The 20,723-nt window shown below is 28.9% G+C and overlaps 4 protein-coding genes across 4 annotated transcripts; all 4 read right to left on the reverse strand.

Annotated features, from left to right (window-relative positions):
- Positions 1-3,582: 3,582 nt before the first annotated feature.
- On the reverse strand, positions 3,583-5,762 carry LOC123293757 (mite allergen Der p 7-like). The gene is made up of 5 exons (XM_044874662.1): positions 5,630-5,762; positions 5,436-5,571; positions 5,014-5,169; positions 4,789-4,940; positions 3,583-3,775 (listed from the first exon to the last, which is right to left on the reverse strand). The coding sequence occupies exons 1-5, from the start codon at positions 5,734-5,736 to the stop codon at positions 3,604-3,606; spliced, it is 723 nt and encodes a 240-aa protein (XP_044730597.1). The 5' UTR covers positions 5,737-5,762; the 3' UTR covers positions 3,583-3,603.
- A 1,919-nt stretch (positions 5,763-7,681) lies between these two features.
- LOC123291683 lies at positions 7,682-10,299 on the reverse strand. Its single transcript, XM_044872052.1, has 5 exons — positions 10,224-10,299; positions 9,329-9,488; positions 9,097-9,252; positions 8,323-8,477; positions 7,682-8,001 (listed from the first exon to the last, which is right to left on the reverse strand). Exons 2-5 carry the CDS (start codon positions 9,437-9,439, stop codon positions 7,683-7,685), a joined length of 741 nt encoding a protein of 246 aa, XP_044727987.1. The 5' UTR covers positions 9,440-9,488; positions 10,224-10,299; the 3' UTR covers position 7,682.
- A 1,566-nt stretch (positions 10,300-11,865) lies between these two features.
- LOC123293788 lies at positions 11,866-14,125 on the reverse strand. The gene is made up of 4 exons (XM_044874697.1): positions 13,876-14,125; positions 13,462-13,614; positions 12,489-12,640; positions 11,866-12,330 (listed from the first exon to the last, which is right to left on the reverse strand). The coding sequence occupies exons 1-4, from the start codon at positions 14,107-14,109 to the stop codon at positions 12,117-12,119; spliced, it is 753 nt and encodes a 250-aa protein (XP_044730632.1). The 5' UTR covers positions 14,110-14,125; the 3' UTR covers positions 11,866-12,116.
- Positions 14,126-18,742: 4,617 nt separating this feature from the next.
- Positions 18,743-19,881, reverse strand: LOC123292485 (probable deoxyhypusine synthase). Its single transcript, XM_044873188.1, has one exon. It carries the CDS (start codon positions 19,856-19,858, stop codon positions 18,758-18,760), a length of 1,101 nt encoding a protein of 366 aa, XP_044729123.1. The 5' UTR covers positions 19,859-19,881; the 3' UTR covers positions 18,743-18,757.
- Between the last annotated feature and the right edge of the window lie 842 nt (positions 19,882-20,723).

Consider the following 20,723-nt stretch of genomic DNA (forward strand, 5'->3'; position numbering starts at 1 on the left):
TTTCACATAATTAAGTTTAACACAAATTTTAAAATGCCAAACTCACCATTTTAAACATTTAAAAACCAAAAATTTTCAAAAGAATAAAATAAATCTTAACATAAATATCGTTCTTAGAACGGAGAATAGTTTTTTTGGCAAATACAACAGAAAAATTTCAAAACTAAACTGGTATAAATTTTTATTTGTAAATCTTCTTATATATAAGGTATTGGTCAGTTCAACTAACCCTTTTTGCGGGGGATGATTATTGTACAAAGAAAAGAGACAATTTGCACAAAGTAGCCAAAACAACCCCCACCCTTCTGTGTATACATTTATTGCACTGTACAGTACATACACTTTGCAATCAATAAAGACGATTTTTTTTTTTTTGAAAATCCTTCGTAAATAGTATTTTTATGATTATTGCTACAGTGGTTAAAAATTATTGCAAAAACCCTCAAAATATCATATACATTACGGTTTTTTTATTTTTTTAAATTTCTGTTTATGGTGTTACAAAATTTTTTTAGCAAAATAACTGAAAATAGTTTTTTATTATTAGTATTATAAAATTTACCGTAATGTCGGCAAAATTTTTTAGATTTTTTTTGTTATCACAATTTTTAACGAATAATATTGACAAATCTGTTACTTACAAAAATATTGCAGAACATTTGAAAATTATATAAAAATGTTTAAATAAATTTGTTATATTGAAAGTAAAATATTTTTGAGGGTTGGAAATTTTTCAAATGGTTGTAATTTATTCATCAAACTGATGAGTTTAATATGTGAACATGTTTATTTATAAATTTTTATAAAATATACATTGCATAATGATTATTATTTACACGAAATTATTGATCTTTATCAATAGTTTTGGGTAGTGTTCAATTTTATGTATATTATTTAAATATTTTAAATCAGAAAATATAGAGGAAGCAAGGACTTTATAAATAAATTTCGATTTTTACCCCAAATTTCATAGATCAGTTTTTTGTATTTTATAAATACGTATTTCGAATTCCAAGTAGTCATCATCAGTAAGAATTAACTAGTCGTGATTACTATAAATGTTACTCTTTGCTAATTTGGTGGCGGACTGCACGGTGCAGTCCGCCGAAAGCGTTCAAACAAAAAACGTTTGCCTATTTATCAAGAACAATTTCTAATTTAAAGCGTCCATCTGTTTGTCAGTTATGGATCAGAGTGATGTTTTAATTGAACCTGAAAACTTTGATCGAATTCGATGCCGGTATAAGATGTGAGCCTTTGAAACTAATATATTTCGTTGGACCAATTTTCTCGATTAAATTTACTTATCGAATTACGGGCATATATCAACTATAAAAATGGCACCCAAATTATTGTATTATCATCTGACAATAAGTGCACAAATTTTCTAGTTAATCGGATATTTAGAAGTAAAATTGACTTTGAAGATTTTATAACATTTTTAAATTACAAATGAAGTTAATATAATCGTGTTAAAAAGGATAATACTCCCAATACTCCTCTAAATAGGGCTAAATGTATGTGGCGCTTAAAGATATACCCACCTGTTTGCATTTTTGTACGTGTAAATTATAAAATAATTACGTTAATTAGAATTTGAAAAGATTTAAAATATCGATAATGAATTTATCTATTTATACCAAGTACAGTATATTTATTAACTATCAATACCACACACGAATAAAACTGAAATCATATAACAATTATAATGACTTTTGGGCAGTTATCTACTGATTATCACGCTCTTAGAAAAGGGAAAATATGTAATTACAAATATGACGAATAACAAAATAGTTATATTACTCAATTTATTTGAGATTTCCTTTTGTCCGAGCATTTACTTGTGGTACCTATCCCTCAACTATTTTAACAAGCGATTTCTCCTTATCGTAGAAAACTCTCCTTGTTACTACTAGTAACTTACTAGCACCAAAGCTTAAGGTTTATAATTTTTTAAGTATATTACGAGGCGCTCTCCAACCACTGAAATGGAACAAAATCCTAATATATATATATATATATATTTAGCGAATTTCCGAAGGAGATGGAGCCATTGTACTGATGCTGGAATTTTGAAAAAGCTTCTTCAAATGTTCATTGTTCCTACCTACTAGATGTCAAAAATGACCATTGTTTTTATCTATATATCTATATCTATTTTATCTATATATATATATATATATATATATATATATATATATATATATATATATATATCATTTCATTTCATTTTTGACAGTACAATGGCTCCATCTCCTTCGGAAATTCGCTAAAAATCAAGCCAAAATCGCCAAAATTGCCCAGGCGCTCGCACATCCTTAGGGTGCTTGTTAGTTGCTATATAAAAAATTGGAAAAGGTTTTTTATATAAACAGTGATGTTGACGAAAAACTGTTTCAAACAAAAGTTGTTTATTTTTTTATAAGGAACATTTTTTTATATTTAAACTTTTGTTCTATCTTAGTTTACTAATTGACCTATGTTGCTCATTTACGAACTGTAAGTCGCATTTTACGTCCTGAGTACGCTGTTAAAATTTTAACTCGATAAATTTTTTTCGTTTTTGAGTTATCGTGTTGTCAGACAGACGGACGGACGGGAACATCCAACCGGAAATGGATTAATTAGGTGATTTTATGAACCCCCATACCAAAATTTTGTTCGTAACATAAATATGGGACGAAACTTACTTGATATCTGTTACGTATATATACATGGTATAAAAATTTATAGACGAAGTTATATCAAGGCCTTGTTAACTTTTATCTTTTTTGTTTTGGTTGTATAGCTATACTATATAGGTAATATTTTGGATGTTTTCTTAGTATTACACTTCATTGAAATACTAATGCATTTATTACCTTTGGCTTATTCTTAATATCCACTAAAAAATGGAAATAACAACAACAAATTTCTTCATTACATTTACCTATCTAGCACAATCAAAATTTACCTAATAAGTTCCAAGAATGTGGAGCCTTGGTACCGTAATTAAGCACGAAAGTGATAGCTAGCGAAAAACTGGCACCACAGTTGAAAAGAATGGCCCAAAATTAGTGGGTTTCAAAAAAAATTCCAATAAGATCGGATCAAATTTGTTTGTATTATCAAAAATTCAAATTTTTTAACTTTATGACGTCATCAAAATCCAAAAAATTTAATTTTGCTCTATCACATCAAAATTTTATCCAATTTTGATTAACCAAGTATGCAATCCTATTAAATTTGGGTCAAAATTTTCAAATTTGTGATCAAAATTAACCTAGCTCAAATAGGTTTCAAGAATATGAAGTCCTGGTACCGGAATGAAGCACATAAGTGATAGCTAGCGAAAAATTGACATCACAACTGAAAAGAATGACCGAAAATTAGTGGATTTCAAAAAAAATTCCAATAAGATCGGATCAAATTTGGCTGTGTTCTCAAATAAATCCATCTTTGCCACGCGCTAGTTACGGACTTGATAGCAACTTCGAAGATAAAAAAAAGGTTATTAAAAAAATTGTGCTTTATTTATAATTAAAATGACTTAACTAATTTTGTTAATACATTAATATAATGTATAAATTCATACAATATGTTTTATTATAAAATTACTAAATATTAATGCAATAATTTTGGATGGAGAATTTCATTAATATCATCAATAACATTATAAATCGTTGAGTTTACAACTGAAACGACTGTCTCATGAACAATATTCGTGACAATACCAATAAATAAATTAGCGATTGGATCTGTTAAAATATTTCCACTTAATTTTAAATCAATTACACTGAAAAATAGAAAATTTTCATATTAGCCAGAACTTATATTTAGAAGTTAGAATAAATTACGCGCGTAGTTTTGAGTTATTAGGTGTTAATTTCAATCGTTCGACATTCACAGATTTTAGATGTAAAATAATTTTCTAGGTGGTTAATTTTTGAAACTTATTTCTGGAATATAGTTAAGTTAAAATTGCATTATTCACCAAAATATAAAAGGAAAGCTAGGTAAATATTTTTCGACAACGATATACGACTTTTTCAAGATGTCTGCTTTGAAACAAATTTTTTTAATGTTTTTGCCTAAAATATCGATTTTCTAAGATATCGATGTTGTCGAATACGAAGTGTAAGTATGTGGTTATTTTGTAAGAATGCAAATTATATGCACAATGTTATTTTGCAAGAATGCAAATTATATGCACAAACTATAGACATTCCCCAAAAATTTTGATATGTTATGTGAAACCTAGTTCGATCCGTGCGGAATTGCGCACTACTGTTTCTAAATCAGTCTATAGAAAATATATATCAGTGATAAATTTCAACAGTAATTTGCTTTCTCTTCATTTACAGGCAATTTTATTACAGATGAGATACACAAATAACATACTAAACAAAATTAAATCTTAGTATTATTTCTCAATCCTGTTTTTTTCCATAGCAGTACATTTTTAGACCTTGACTGATAAGCATTAAAATAAGGAGAGGCGAATAATGGAAATTTATAATGGAATAAGGAAAATCTGGCGATGTATCAGAAACACAAGGTTACAGAAATAATATATAAAATAAATCTGTCTATAAATTATGTAAGCTATGTAGCAGCTGTGAATATCTTAACGGGCATTCAACTACAAGAAAATTTATTTTACCAATGTTAAAATTGGTTTGCCATGTGTAAAATATGACATAAAGACAAACAGTGAGTGTTCGAACGTTATTGTCATTTTTGTGGTGTCGAAAAAGTTCCATTACTTGTTGGTCGTGGGACATTACGTAAATAAAAGTGGAACCTTACCCAATATCATACAAATCAGAATATACAAGTTGATAGTAATCTTGAATAACATAATAATACAATTCCAAATAAATTTGAATATCCTTTACATTTCCAATTATCGATCCCGTTGGTCCTAAATGCATGAATTTTGCTGAATAATCAAAACCAAACTAAAAAATAACGATTTAAATATAAATTATTCGGATTTTTTTGTTTAATAATAAGTAAAAGAAGTTTTATTACCTCAAGATTTGGTATTACTAGGGACAAACGTGCCAATTGCTTTTGGCCAATACCAATTTTTACATAAGCATCACCCAAACGTGTAATAGTACGCATATCTTGCAACCAACCTTTTTTTAATTTTAATTTACCGTGATATGTAATTAGAATTGGCCTCTGCAATAAATTTGTAAAGAAAAATAAAATGATACCTAAAATTCTATAATTTGTAATACTTTTATGGTATTTTCTAGTTTCCCCTTATTCTTGAGTAAGTTTTTAGTTATAGGTGTCTCAAAATTGGTTGATTTGAAAAAAGATTTAAAAGATCTTTAAAATTTTCTTCTTTATCAAACCAATTTTTAAAATTCTCATTTCTCCGTATCCAGGATATGAGACATAAAACCGAACCTCTAATGTATACATTAAAACCAGCTACTTACAATTTCGAATGATTGTTCAATGTCGGGTATATCCAGTGGGTCGTAACCGTTCTGAAGTAACACTGTGCGTAATGCAACCAATTTGGCATCAACCCGATTATTTATATTCATATCAACTCTTGTCTGAGGACCAAATCTTTAAATCAAAAAATTTCAAAATTTTTGAATTTTTAAAAAATATTGTATCATCTTACCTTTTGGATGCAGTTTCATTTTTGTTATCTAAAATTTCAATTGCATTTGATTGAAAAATATTCAACAAAACAATGATCAAAAATACTGGCAATTTAAGAATATTCATTTTATAAAAAATATTAATTTACGACATTAAAAACTTGTTAATGATTAATTAATTAAAGGAAATAAGTTATTTATACTTTTTTTAACAGTTTCAAAAAAAATAAATCACTTCCATAAGTAAGAAAAATAACAGAATATGTCATTTAAAAAAAATCTAGACATTTAATACCAAAATGTTGTTGAAACTTGCTGTAGTAAGTATAGTAAGTAACCACTCATTAAAGTCTTAAAACCTTCAGTGGAAAACAATATCGGTGAATTTGATAGTTTTCCCATCCCCGGTATATTCTATAATAAAAGTAAATGTCCCAAAATAATCCGCAATAATCAAGAAAAATATAATTTACTCGCATACTCATCTAAAGTAGGTATATTTAAGTTATTTTTTTTTAAATCGATAATAACATTTCTTTTATTAATTATTAATAAAAAATATTCATATTTTTTATAAAAAGAAACGATTTGTTATTGGCTGAGACTAAATTCACATTTTTCGGCTTGTTTCTATGGAAAATTACGTTATAATAGAGTGACAGTAAGTTGAGAGACAAACCATTTAACATTATGCATGTTATTTTATCAACTTTCAAAAAAAAAAAAATACAATTAATAAACATCATCTTTATTAATCAAATTTTATCTACAGAAGTAAAAAAATTAATTTATCTGAAATATTTAAAAAATAAACGTATTTACTTATCAAGTATGGATTCTTGGTTGCTTATAATTAAATCTTAATTGATTTTATCTTTACACAAACTTTGAACAAGTTAGATTAAATATTATTTAAAAAAAACATATTTTTAATCGACATCAAAAGAAGGAAAAGGTTCCTTCCACTGTTTTAATTTCTTAATTGCAGGTTCGTTAGCATTTGCGACAGTTAATCACTCAATATGTCTAAAAGATTCTGATAATTCTTGTTGAGTGGATTGAATGCTTTCAGTATAGAGGAAATAGCCTCTAATAGCCTCTAACGGCTAATAGCCTAAACTATAGCCGTTAATTATCATACGTGTAAACACGTATGTGCTTACTTAAGAATTCGTTTGGAACTATTTCTTTTACGACGACATGAAAATGTCTCTTCATCGCTATAACCGATGTCGTTATAGCCGTTTACTCTTAATTCTTCACGTGTAATTAAGACAGTAACATAATAATAAGAATAAACAAAAAAGTCTTGAGTTTAGCTACAACTGATACTTCAGAAGAAACAGTCATGTATGCGTCAGCAGTGCGCGTAAGACGCATGCATCAGCCGCAGCATAGGAATCATACCTTAAGTCGGTTCCATTTAAGTATTCTTAAAATGTTGTAAATTATAAGATAACAATTATCAAATTCAAAATCAATTGTGTTTTTAAAAACGTGAGTTTATAATTCAAAAAAAATAAAATCGATGGTGTTCATTATCGATAGCATGCCTGTGTATCTGTGTGTCTACCTGTGGCATCGTAGTTCTGCCTATGGTATGTCCTAAACGAATGAATAGGTAATTTGGTCGAGAGTGTTATTAGATATGTTTCAAGTGCGAGTTTAGGATTCCGCATTCCATTACAACTAAAAAAAAAATAATCTTCAATTCTTTTTCTGAGCTGACTTTCGTAAACAAATCTTTGGGGGGGAGGGGGCTGAAGTCAGTCATTTCCTATGTTCACTTTCGACATCAGTATTAGTAAATAAAAAAATAAATTTTTGTATGAATCTTTTGTTATCTATTTAATTTTTATTGATAAGTGTATAATATATACAATAATATTTATAATAAATTTAAAATAAATAAATAATCTTCTAAGCTCCCAAAATAATTTATTGATAAAAGAATATTTCCTTTCACTTAAATTTAAGAGCTGTTCAAATTCATACAACTGATTTTCCAATTTATGATATTTTGGAAAACATATTCATTTAACAACCTTATTAATGTAATAGTTATAAAAGATCTCAATATTCGCTGTTAGCCTCAAGTGGCATCTCAATACTTGAATTGAATTGATTATTAACTGCATCATCAGTTGAATTGTATAACGTATTAAAGCTGCTGAAATATGCTTTTTCAATTTCACGTTGAAAATCGATTTCCTGTTGACTTAATTGACCTCGTTTTGGCTTTAATTTTTCATTAATTAAATCTATTGAATCATTTATCTTCTGTTGTATAACATCAACTATTTGTTGGTGCAGCTGTTCGGCAATTTCTCTTACTTTTTTATTAAAAAGACCATCGGTTATTATATGACCTGTTAATTTTACTGTAATTTCACTAAAAAGAAAATTTTATTTACATTAATAAATAACAAAAGAATACTATTCTAAAAACACTTTAGGTTTTTGGGTCATTTTTCATCTCATAAAGATCTCATGTGATTTTTCCGTAAATCAACTTTTCAAGACGACAATATCGTTTTGTATGGCCAAATCCAATGTTAAATTTGCGAGGTCCTTTAAGCTCACAAAACTTCGAATAGTCAAATACCTATTATTACGCTTTAAGTTTCTAACTAATAATCATTCGTAAGTCGCAGGTTTGAGTGTGATAAAAGTAACCCAGATTTAAGTGCATTAAAATAATAAATTAGCTTACCCATCATCGATGATGTTAATTTTTTTAATTTGAACATATTTTCGAACAATATCGTAATAAAATTCAAAATACACTTTAAAATGTTTCATATTTCCTTTAATTTTACCCGACCGTTTATAAAGCAAGCCCATTTTTAATTTATATTTATAGTTAAACTGAAATTTAAAAAAAAAAATTATTTTAGTGTTGACATAAAAATAGCCAAACTCTATAAATTATCGCATATTTATAAATTTTTAAAGGAAACTGTGCAGAATTTCATATGTAAATCAAAACAGGTTTATAGTTTTGGAGAAAATGGCACCAAAGTTTTGATTTGATTTAATTCACTGTGCCCTTACGGGTAAACAGTGATGTTTACAAAAAATATGTAAAACAAAAGTTGTTTATATTTTTTAAGGACCATTTTTGATGTTTAAATTTTTGTTCTATCTATATCTGTTTACAAGATGTGCCCTACGAAACCCGATTGACCTAATGTTGCTCATTTACGAACTTGACTGCACTTTTTTTGCCCTGAGTACGCTATAAAAATTTCAGCTTGATATCTCTTTTCGCTTTTGAGTTATCGTGTTGACAGACAGACGGACATACAACAGGAAATGGAATAATTAGGTGATTTTATGACCACTTATAACAAAAATTTGATTGTAGCATCAATATTTTTATAAGCGTTACAAACTTGGGTCTAAATTTCTTGGGTTTAGATTTCCGAGAAATGTTTCGAGAAAAAGATATACGTCGATTTTCTACTTTTATCCATAATATACTTACATCAACTTGTACTAATTCTATTGTGCATTTTATTAATTGTTTAGTACCTAAGCGAGGTATTAAAATAGCATCGCCAGATCGTTTAATGTTAGCCAGTTGCTTCATCCAACCTTTTGTTAATTTTATCTTACCATTGTGCTTAAAAAGCACTGGTCTCTACAAATATGAAAAGTCAACATTTTATATAAACACCAATAAATAATTTTACCGTTAATAAATAGTAAATACATACCGCTTCGAATTCTTTTTCAATATCTGGTAAAGTTAGTGGATCAAAACCATTGCTTGTAATTAATTCTCTAACCTCAGCGAGTTTTTTATCAATTTTATCACTAACATTCATTTGAGGTGTCCGATATTCAATAACAGATACTTCTTCTTCAGTGTAGACACTTAGAAAAAATTAATTAAATCAATTTTAGAATTATTATTTTTTCTCATATAGATCGGCAATTAAAAAAACTACACAGGATTTTTTAAGATTTTTCCAGCACGAAAGCACTTGTCGAATAATTTGGCCTATTTTTTTCACAAACTCAGAGTAATGTTACCTGTGATATTCCGAAGTTACAGAATTTTTGATCGTTTAGATCGCCAGATAAACAGTTGCAAAGTTCGCGATTTCGAGGGTCAAAGCATGTAAAACTCACTGTCTCATAGCTTTTTTACGATATCAAAAAAGTAAATTAAAAATAGCACTACGTCGTATTGTTTTCGAAATACTCATTTCGACGTAAAATGTCAAAATTGGGAACTTACGTCAAAATTTCTGAAACTTTGGAATTTAATAGTAAGTCCTATTCTCTGTTTGTGACAAAAAAATCGTTGAATTCTGTCGAAAAGTGGGTTTTACCATAGTTTTAGCATAGGAACTGCAAATACCATGCCGAAGATACCTTATGTAATGGGTTTTTACCCTCTGAACCTAGGTAAATATAGAACCCGGAACCTGTAGAACCTGAATTAACCTGGGCAACATGGGTATTAAAAAACTTCTATCAATCTTAAAGTAAAATTTTATGAATTTTTTCAATTGTAAGTTTTGTAGGAAGGATAACAAAATTTAAATTCATGTCAAGATAAAAGACGTACAATAAAACATTAAGTATTAAATATTAAAAACTTACTCATTTTGAGTTCCTGGTATTTCATTATAACCATAAATTTGAACATTGCAAATAATTGATATAAAAATACAATTGAATAAAAAATTTAATGCTTTCATCGTGCAATTATTAAAAAAAAAATTTTAATTTTGTTCATTCGTTTATTATTCAAACTATTTTTTGGTGGAAATATTTATACCCAAAAAAAGTAAATCACTGTTTATCAATACAAAACTCAAGAGATAAATTTATTTTAAAAAATCAATTTTTTTTATCATAATTAATTTTTATATTAATTTACCTACTAATTATAAATAAATCGTGATTTATATTGGAATTTTTTTTCTTTAACTTCCATTTTAAGGACAAATATTTGCGATATATACTTTTATCAAATTTGTATTTTCTTGTCTATTCGAGACTGGGTAAAAATGTTTATAATTCTGAAATATTTATAAAAATACATGAGTCTAAATCATTATTAAAATATACAAAAAACGATAACGAAAAAATGTGTGGCAATGTGGATATTGTTGGAAAAATAATGATAACAATAAAAAGATCGAGCCAAGATGCGTCGACTGGATACGTACGCGAACTGAACCAAAATTCGTCCTTCATCGAACATACCTTGTCCAATTGTACCATGGACTACATGCTAGATATTCTCTTTTATGGCTAGGTTTAGTTGGCTGAATGGTCCTTGGGGTTCTATATACACGTTACAAAAAGTTTCATTAAAATTGATGCTGTTTCTTTTACTATGCATCACGGCTTATTAATTGTACTACTTTTCTAATGCTCTATACTATCTTGATCAAATATCTTATTTTAAATATCTATATACAAATTTAGGAGTAAATTGCTGCTTAACCTTTTAGCGCATTGAAATTGTATTAGTTAATTGGGCAAAAAATAAGGTATTATATGGAATGCATTGTATAAAATTGTGGAAGTGATTTGAGGTATTCGGATCATAATTATAAAAAAATTAGTAAAATTTTATAGCTTGTCGATATTTATCTACCTACTAAAAGATGTCCTTAATCTAAATTGCTTGTTAAAAACCTGGCCTTGAAAGATTTCAAATTTCCAAAATTCCAAAATTTTAATCAAGGAGAACTGATACGCAAAAATCAAATAAAATTTAATAATAAGATACAATCGTTCTATAAAACATTAACTTCTTAGCCGATTTTCAAAAGTATTTAGTGGATGGGGTAATTTTGATCCAAAAAGAATAAAAATCAGGTCAATTTAATGATTCGTTGCAGAATTTCTGAGATATCGCAATATTTGGATCGATTTTAGTCCGTATCTCAAAAACTATTCGACCGGTCATCAAATGCACCCGATTTTTGTACGTTTTGGGTCCAAATTACCTTATATACTAAGTTTTATCCAAATTGGAGATAAAAAATTTTTTTTAAGAGGTAACCCTTTGAAAAAATCGAAAAAATCGCAAAGAAAATTTTTGTTTTGGAATTTGATGAAACTCAGTGGATGGGGTAATTTTGATCCAAAAAGTGTAAAAATAATGGGTTTGGTTAAAAATAAAAGTATTACACATATTTTTTATGTTTTATTAACAAAATTTATTTAAAAATTAATTACTTAATTTAACTTCAACAGACTAAATATTGTGAATAATTAGGTACCTGGGGAAAATGAGGCTCATATTTGAAATTTCGCATACGAAATTAAAACCAATTCAGTTATTTTTAACTAAACAAAAAATCTACCAGTCGATCCATAACCGCCCGTTACATAACCAATCATAACCTAAGGTAGTTCTTTCACAATGATATTTTAAGAAGGATATTCTAGCAGAGCGATTCTTTGGACTTAACACACAATGTTGGCCTTTCTTAATTACTACTAACTAACTATTTTAGACATTAATAAACTTAGTAACTACGCGTTCAAATCATATGCCGGCAGAAAGTGGTCAGGATAAACACTGTATCGTTTATTATTAATAACGTCAGCAATCCGATCAGCAACTGTGCAAAGTGTAGTGTTCACAACTTGTACAATATCATCATGAAGTGTTTTTGTTACAGCATCCAAAAAAGAATTCATCCACCAATCTGTCCATGTTTTTCCCGTTAATTTTATATTGATTTTCCTGAAAAATAAGAAATGAACAATTAATATACAAGAACTGCCCCGCCTGATAATACTTAATACTAAAACGTTTAACTACGTTTTGCTACTTATTCCTCAGAGCCCGAATCCTAAGTTTGAGATTTAAACTATAAAAAAAATATATAATAAATATCTCACCCAATGTCAAGAGTATCAAATTGATTAAACTTAATTTTCTTTCGCATTACATCATACACGGCATACACAAACAGTCGATAATTATCAACAGATCCTATGATTCCACCTGAACGTCTTGATAAATCAAACTTCACTGAATAATCGTACCCAAACTGTTGAAAACAAAACATTATTTTATGAAAATTGAATCTATATATATAAAAAGTCCCGACTGACATATCAACGCCCAGCCCTAATCACTAAAAATAGAAATTTTGAATTATTGTTTTTATACTGTAGGCGTCCTTTAAAAAAGGTTTTTCGAAATTCATAACCTGAAGGGGTGAAGAAGCTTCATAAACTTTTATAAACAATGCAATGATTCCGTATTTGTATACAACTTCTTTTCGAAAATCTGTACATGCATGCAAGTGTCAATACAAAAATGTTAAAAAAGTTGCCTATTATCGTGAATTGATTGAAAAAATTGAAAACAAAAAACTGATACGCAGTACATATTACGCACTGACCGAGAGGACTAGATCTCGCCCAGATAGGCGGCTTTTTTCCTGCTACAATCTCCACTCCAGTTTTACGTCCTTATTATATATGTTCTTGGATTTCGTATTTGTAGACAACTTCTTTTCGAAAATCTATACATGCATGCAAGGTCAATACAAAAATGTAAAAAAAGTTGCCTATTATGGTGTTAAAAACTATGTATTGTAAAACTTTGTTTAAAATACAGAGTACGTTTTTAAAATTAAGCATATATTCATGCTTCAAATTTGAGCCAAAAATAAATGGTGGGTAAAAATATTTGTAATGACAACCATTTTAACAAAGTTATGATTACAAGATTACCACTGTACAAATCTTTAATTATGCTATTGTATTGAAAAATATATTTATCTATCAGTGAATAAACTGTATTAAATTTTATATAAAATATAAACAAAAACGATAATTTGGGATTTCAAAAATTTTTACTTACCTCAAGATGTGGTATTATAATAGGCACTTTAACATGCGCTTTTAATAGCGGTCTCATTGAAAAAGTAGCATCAGAAAATCGCGCTATTGTACGCATATCTTGCATCCAACCTTTCTTTACAATTATTCGACCATTATGGGTAAAAATACCTTGCTGAAAAGTGAATAATTTTAAAAGATAAATTTTGATTATTTCGTAATCATTCACTCCTGCGGTTCTATAACCGAGCAATGTTAATAAATGAAATTGTAGCTTTTTTGAGGTCCTAAATACAGGTATATTTTTAGTTTGGCAATTTAACTTGGAAACACCCAGTCTAAATTCTGGTATAGCTATTATAATATTTTAATATATTTTAATAACGTTAATGCTGTCATAAAAATTTCAAAAAAAATGTTAATTTTAAATACTCACTACAGAAAATTCAGTCGTATGATCTGGTAAATCAGTTGGATCGAAACCATTGTTTCTTAAAAATATGCGTACTTGATCTAAAATACCATCGACTTGAGTATTGATGGTAAAATCTGTTATGCCTTTCGATGTGTAATTATGAGCATTATAATTCGCTATTTCTGAATCCGTATGACTCACAAATTCGGTTTTAACTAAAACCACAAATATCATTAGTATAGTTAGCCGTTTCATTGTTAAAATCAATGTAATTATGACTATAATTACAAATAGTCCTAACTATTAAATTTTTGCATTATTTATATGCTTACGGTATGAAAAATTAACTTATATTATAAAGGATGATTCAATTGCACTTTTCTTTATAGTGCATACATTGCATATAGTGCATTTTCACTTGTGTGCTTTCTAGCTATCACTTGTGTGCTTTATTCCGGGATCAGGACTCCACATTCTCGAAACCTATTAGAGCTAGGTTAATTTTGATCACAAATTTGAAAAGTATGGCCTAAATTTAGTTGGATTACATACTTGGTTTATCAAAATTGGATAAAATTTGGATTTGATAGAGCAAAATTAAAATTTTTCGATTCCGATGACGTCATAAAGTTCAAAAATTCTATTTTTTTGATATCACAGATAAATTTGATCCGATCTTATTGGAATTTTTTTTGAAACCCACTAATTTTGGGTCATTCTTTTCAGCTGTGATATCAGTTTTTCGCTAGCTATCACTTATGTGCTTTATACCGTGACCAAGACTCCACATTCTTGAAAACTATTAGAGCTAGGTTAATTTTGATCACAAATTTGAGAAGTATGACCCAAACTTAGTAGGATTACATACTTGGTTTATCAAAATTGGATAAAATTTGGATGTGATAAAGCAAAATTAAAATTTTTGGATTCCGATGACGTCATAAAGTTAAAAAATTCGATTTTTTGATAACATAGGCACATTTTATCCGATCTTATAGGAATTTTTTTGAAACCCACTAATTTTGGGCCATTCTTTTCAGCTGTGATATCAGTTTCTCGCTAGCTATCACTTATGTGCTTTATCCCGTGACCAGGACTCCACATTCTTGAAACCTATTAGAGCTAGGATAATTTTGATCACAAATTTGAAAAGTATGACCCAAACTTAGTAGGATTACATACTTGGTTTATCAAAATTGAATAAAATTTGGATATGATAGAGCAAAATTAAATTTTTTGGATTCTGATGACGTCATAAAGTTCAAAAATTCTATTTTTTTGATATCACAGGTAAATTTGATCCGATCTTATTGGAATTTTTTTTGAAACCCACTAATTTTGGGTCATTCTTTTCAGCTGTGATATCAGTTTTTCGCTAGCTATCACTTATGTGCTTTATACCGTGACCAAGACTCCACATTCTTGAAACCTATTAGAGCTAGGTTAATTTTGATCACAAATTTGAAAAGTATGACCCAAACTTAGTAGGATTACATACTTGGTTTATCAAAATTGGATAAAATTTGGATGTGATAGAGCAAAATTAAATTTTTTGGATTCTGATGACGTCATAAAGTTCAAAAATTCTATTTTTTTGATATCACAGGTAAATTTGATCCGATCTTATTGGAATTTTTTTTGAAACCCACTAATTTTGGGTCATTCTTTTCAGCTGTGATATCAGTTTTTCGCTAGCTATCACTTATGTGCTTTATACCGTGAACAAGACTCCACATTCTTGAAACCTATTAGAGCTAGGTTAATTTTGATCACAAATTTGAAAAGTATGACCCAAACTTAGTAGGATTACATACTTGGTTTATCAAAATTGGATAAAATTTGGATGTGATAGAGCAAAATTAAATTTTTTGGATTCTGATGACGTCATAAAGTTCAAAAATTCGATTTTTTTGATATCACAGGTAAATTTGATCCGATCTTATTGGAATTTTTTTTGAAACCCACTAATTTTGGGTCATTCTTTTCAGCTGTGATATCAGTTTTTCGCTAGCTATCACTTATGTGCTTTATCCCGGGATCAGGACTCCACATTCTTGAAACCTATTAGAGCTAGGTTAATTTTGATCACAAAATTGAAAAGTATGGCCTAAATTTAGTTGGATTACATACTTGGTTTATCAAAATTGGATAAAATTTGGATGTGATAGAGCAAAATTAAATTTTTTGGCTTCTGGTGACGTCATAAAGTTAAAAAATTTGATTTTTTTGATAATTTCGCTATAGTTTCAATATCACATTTTAAAATGTTATCAATTAAATGTAGGTACAGATTCTTTATGGTAAAATACCACAATTATATCAAAGACTATCAATATACATCAAAATCTTAATACTTGGCACTAGCGCTATGTACCCTCGTTACGGTCCTGCGTCACACAACTGATATTCAACAATTATTTGTTTAATTTTATTATTAATTGAATATCATAGATTCAATGTTTTTCTGAAATATAATTAGGAATGTAAACATAAAATTAGTATTACATAATACAAGGTAATATAAACAGTTTTTGATGGTGGGGTTAATATCTTGTGTTACACGTTTGTAAACTTGTACAATTAAAATCATCCTTTATTTATAGAATTTTTAGCTAGATACTTAAATTGAATACAATAAAGGAATTAAAGTGAATTTGTATGCAAATTCACACCATTTTAGTTGTTTATCAATACTTAATAATGTTGATAATCAACTAAAATTCTTTAATTGTAACGCTTCAACAAAAAAATCCAAAGTAATATCAGTAGACGACTGCATAATGCATATCACATGTAAATGAAATTTTTTTATGGGGTTTATGGTATTGTATTTACGACAATACGATGAATACGATGTGAATGTATACCTATTATATGAATGGTATACATATCATAACAAAGTTTATTAGAAGACATGCGAAGGACCTGTAGAGATCTCCTAAATCAAACGCATCAATCTCAGTGAGGCCCGAGGCCCTAGAGCGGCACAATTTTAGGGTCGGCGAAATTTTCGGAAAATCTAAGTTTTAAATACGAAATAATTCAAGGGCAATAGATGCTGTGTAGCTTGTGTCGTTAAATGCATAATATTATCTTATATACCTACTAGCAGATACCTGCCTGCTTTGCTTATTACGAAGTTTTGCCCATGATACACGCTGATATTGTAACTTTCTATAGGTCCAACCATTAAATTAACCTGATTTTTATACTTTTTGGGTCAAAATTACCCCATTAACCGAGTTTCATCAAATTCCAAAACAAAAATTTTTTTTTGGGTTTTTCTCGATTTTTTCAAAGGGGTACCCAAAATTGCAAAAAATCGAGAAATTTTTTTTATCTCCAATTTCGAAAAAACTCAGTATATAAGGTAATTTTCACCCAAAAAGTTCAAAAATCGAGTGCATTTGTTGAGTGGTAGAATAGTTTTTGAGATACAGACCAAAATCGATTCAAATATTGCGATATCTCAGAAACTATTCATCCAATCATTAAAATAACCTGATTTTTATACTTTTTGGATCAAAATTACCCCATCTACCGAGTTTCATCAAATTCCAAAACAAAATTTTTTTTCGTTTTTCTCGATTTTATCAAAGGGGTACCCCTTAAAAAAATTGCAAAAAATCGAGAAATTTTTTTATCTCCAATTTTGATAAAACTCAGTAAATAAGGTAATTTTGACCCAAAAAATACAAAAATCGGGTGCATTTGATGACTGGTCGAATAGTTTTGAGATTTAGGTATGATTGGTATCGATTTTGATAGATATTGTTTATTCTAAAATTTCCTTCTACTCAACTTTTTTGAAATCGGTTTGAATTTTTATTGTTAATCAAAATTGCGTGTTATTGTATTTAAGTTATTATTACCTACTTCAAAGTATTTTTTTTTAACTGAAGTACAGTAATCAATTTTACAGTTGTCGAAATTTTTGTGTAATTCAGCTTTTTTTTAACTTATAATCAGAAAATATTAAGAGATATGAGGGCTTGCGTAGGTAGACAAAAGTTTAGATAAACGTGTATAAAACACATGGGTCTACATTTTTTTGTAGATTATTAATTAGGTACCTAATAGTACCAGATACACTTTCCGTCACAAAAATCGCACGGATTTACAAAGAGACATATACTAAAATATTCGTTTTTTGTGGCACAGATATACCTGCGTCCCAGGCACCCGTAAACAATAAAATTGTTTGTTTCATATTTAAAAAATTCGTAGTGCAGGAGCTAAGCGAAGCGAATTCCCTCAGACATTGAAAAAATAACACAAGTTTTATTATCTTAAAAAGTCAGAAAACTATAAAATTCATTACCGTTCTTAAGTTTGCATTTAAAAAAATCTGCAATCGACTGATTTTAAACATAAATTTTTATCTATAATTATTTATCACCATAGAATAATAGGTATGCTTATCACTAATAAACAAATATTTTTATTCAAAGTTTTCTTATCTAAAAGCTTTTTATATTTATTTACAATCGAAAAAATTTGCTTTAGAAACCTTTTGAAAGCATTCTAAATTTGATTCCTTTGTTAACCAATGTTTTCAAAGCCAAAATTTGTTTATTCTTCTTAAATAATTCTCCAACAATTTGCCTGCACCATTCTTAACCCCATTTACTAACAACCCCAACCCCATATCGTTTTTATGGGGCAATGATTTATGAAAGCATAATTTCTACCACTTTATTTGCGCTACGGCATAAAAAATTAATTTGGAAGGGATAAATTAAATGAGGATCCAAAGGAATCGTTTTGGGCTAACATATTCCCCCGGTTGTGGGCGAAACACTATAATAAAAATTGAATTTTGCAGCTCTGAAATAAAAATCATGCACGGAGCGAATAGGAAAGGTAAAATACAAATGAAACATAGTAATTATATAGTAAGGATTTATTTGGTATTTTCTTTGAAAAAATTTCTAGCAAATGTTTCTGCAACAATTATTGGAAATACAACAGTAGCTTCACCATAAACCTTAACTGGTGTAGCTTCTTTTCGTATTTTGCCCCAAGAAACAGCTTCATCGGGTCGAGCACCACTATCACTTCCATCAAATTCTGATGCAGTATTCAAAAACACTGCAAAATCAGCACCATTTCGCATTAAATTTGCATTACAAATATGATGTTTTACAACACCTCCACCTAAAATAATCACTCCAGAATGTACAGCTTTTACAGCCATAATATTTAATCGACGTAAATCTGCCAGAATATCTATTACCAATCCAGGATTGCGGAAAGAATGAAAATACATCATATCACCTAAACTGCCGTCAGTTAGAGCTGGACAAAAAACTGGAATATGATTTTTTGCTGCCCAATAATAAATAGATTCGGGATTATCAATTTTTTCACCTAAACGTTGGATTATTTTTGATGGTGTCCATGTGACATCATTATTTTTTTGTTCATTCAACATTTCGTCCAAAATTGGCATCACCCAATCTTCAAATTTACAATAATTATCATTGGGCACTAACAAATTCCCAATACGATTAATGCCTTGTGTACGCAATTCTTTGCCAGATAATTGAAAATCTCCCAAATAGGTTGGCGCCAAACATTTTATAAAATCCTCTTCAATACCACCAGCTGTCGTAACAATCGCATCAATCATTTTATGTTCAACTAAAAATCGAATTGTTTCCCGTAGTCCGGATGATACTAAATTTGATGTGTATCCCAAAAATATTGTACAATTATGTTTACGTCGAATAAACAAATCATCTTCGTATACGTCTTCATTGTCTAATGTTTGATTTCGACTGTCAATCATTTTATTTATTTCTTCAATGGCTAACCCAACGCTTGTCGCTTGAAATCCCATTGTTTTGAATGAGTTAAACAATGAATGATAATCAATCCCATTATTGAAATCATAGCCTTTAATAGTTTGAGCATCTGCTGGTATTGCACTAGGATTACTGTTCACTAATACCGCATTTAGTGAAGTTTCTAATATAACATTTTTCGGTTTTGAACTAGCCATTTTCAAATTTTTTTAGGTTATGTTTGTAGTTTGTACCAAGAATAGTTACAGTAATGTTCACAAAAAATTGTACCGATAATAAACCTCAATATGTATTGATTATAAAAAGGAACCTGCGCAAAACGAACATATATATAAAACTTTCAAAAAAACTAAAAATAATATTCTCTTTATGTTTTTTTTTTTGGATCAAAAGTTCTCATGCACAGTTTGCACATAAGGTAAATGTCTGTTGGTATTGGATGCAGTACACAACCCATATTATTTGCCGTAAAAAATCCTGGTTTTTGAGTGATTTACGTCACCCAACATTATCGTTTTACGGCAATATGGAGCTGAGTCTGCTGAGCCCATACATTGAAATAAAAGACATTGAGATTAAAGCTGCATAGCAAACTTACGTTGGGTAATATCAAACCAAACAGAAACCATTATTGCTGACTATGGTATCATAGATGGCACCACTTCTCCTCGATTTCCTAAGTCCATATTTTTCGGATCACTAAGAAAGGTTTTGATGGTAAGCAAAAATGGCCAATAAATAACAAATATTGTCCCCTGATTGGTTGACACCCGCTAACGTCCGCTTTTCATGATACTTAACGTCATCAGGGATCTGAAGTTTAGGGTAAGTAAAAAAGTCTTATATTTGTTTTGGAGTCACCCAACGTTTTATTTCGCTTGTCGTCTCAATGTAGCTTAGCCCTTAGCTTAATTTAAAATTCTCAAGCTTATTAAAACATTCATACATCTCAAAATGCACCTGTGGAAGTTTTTTGTTGAACATAAGTGTACATAAAACTTCTAACTTGTTGTCATTTTTATTACGTCAGATTACACGAAAAGTGAACATAACCATAAAAAA

This window comes from Chrysoperla carnea, chromosome 2 (assembly GCF_905475395.1).
Source record: "Chrysoperla carnea chromosome 2, inChrCarn1.1, whole genome shotgun sequence".
NCBI classification, from domain to species: domain Eukaryota; kingdom Metazoa; phylum Arthropoda; class Insecta; order Neuroptera; family Chrysopidae; genus Chrysoperla; species Chrysoperla carnea.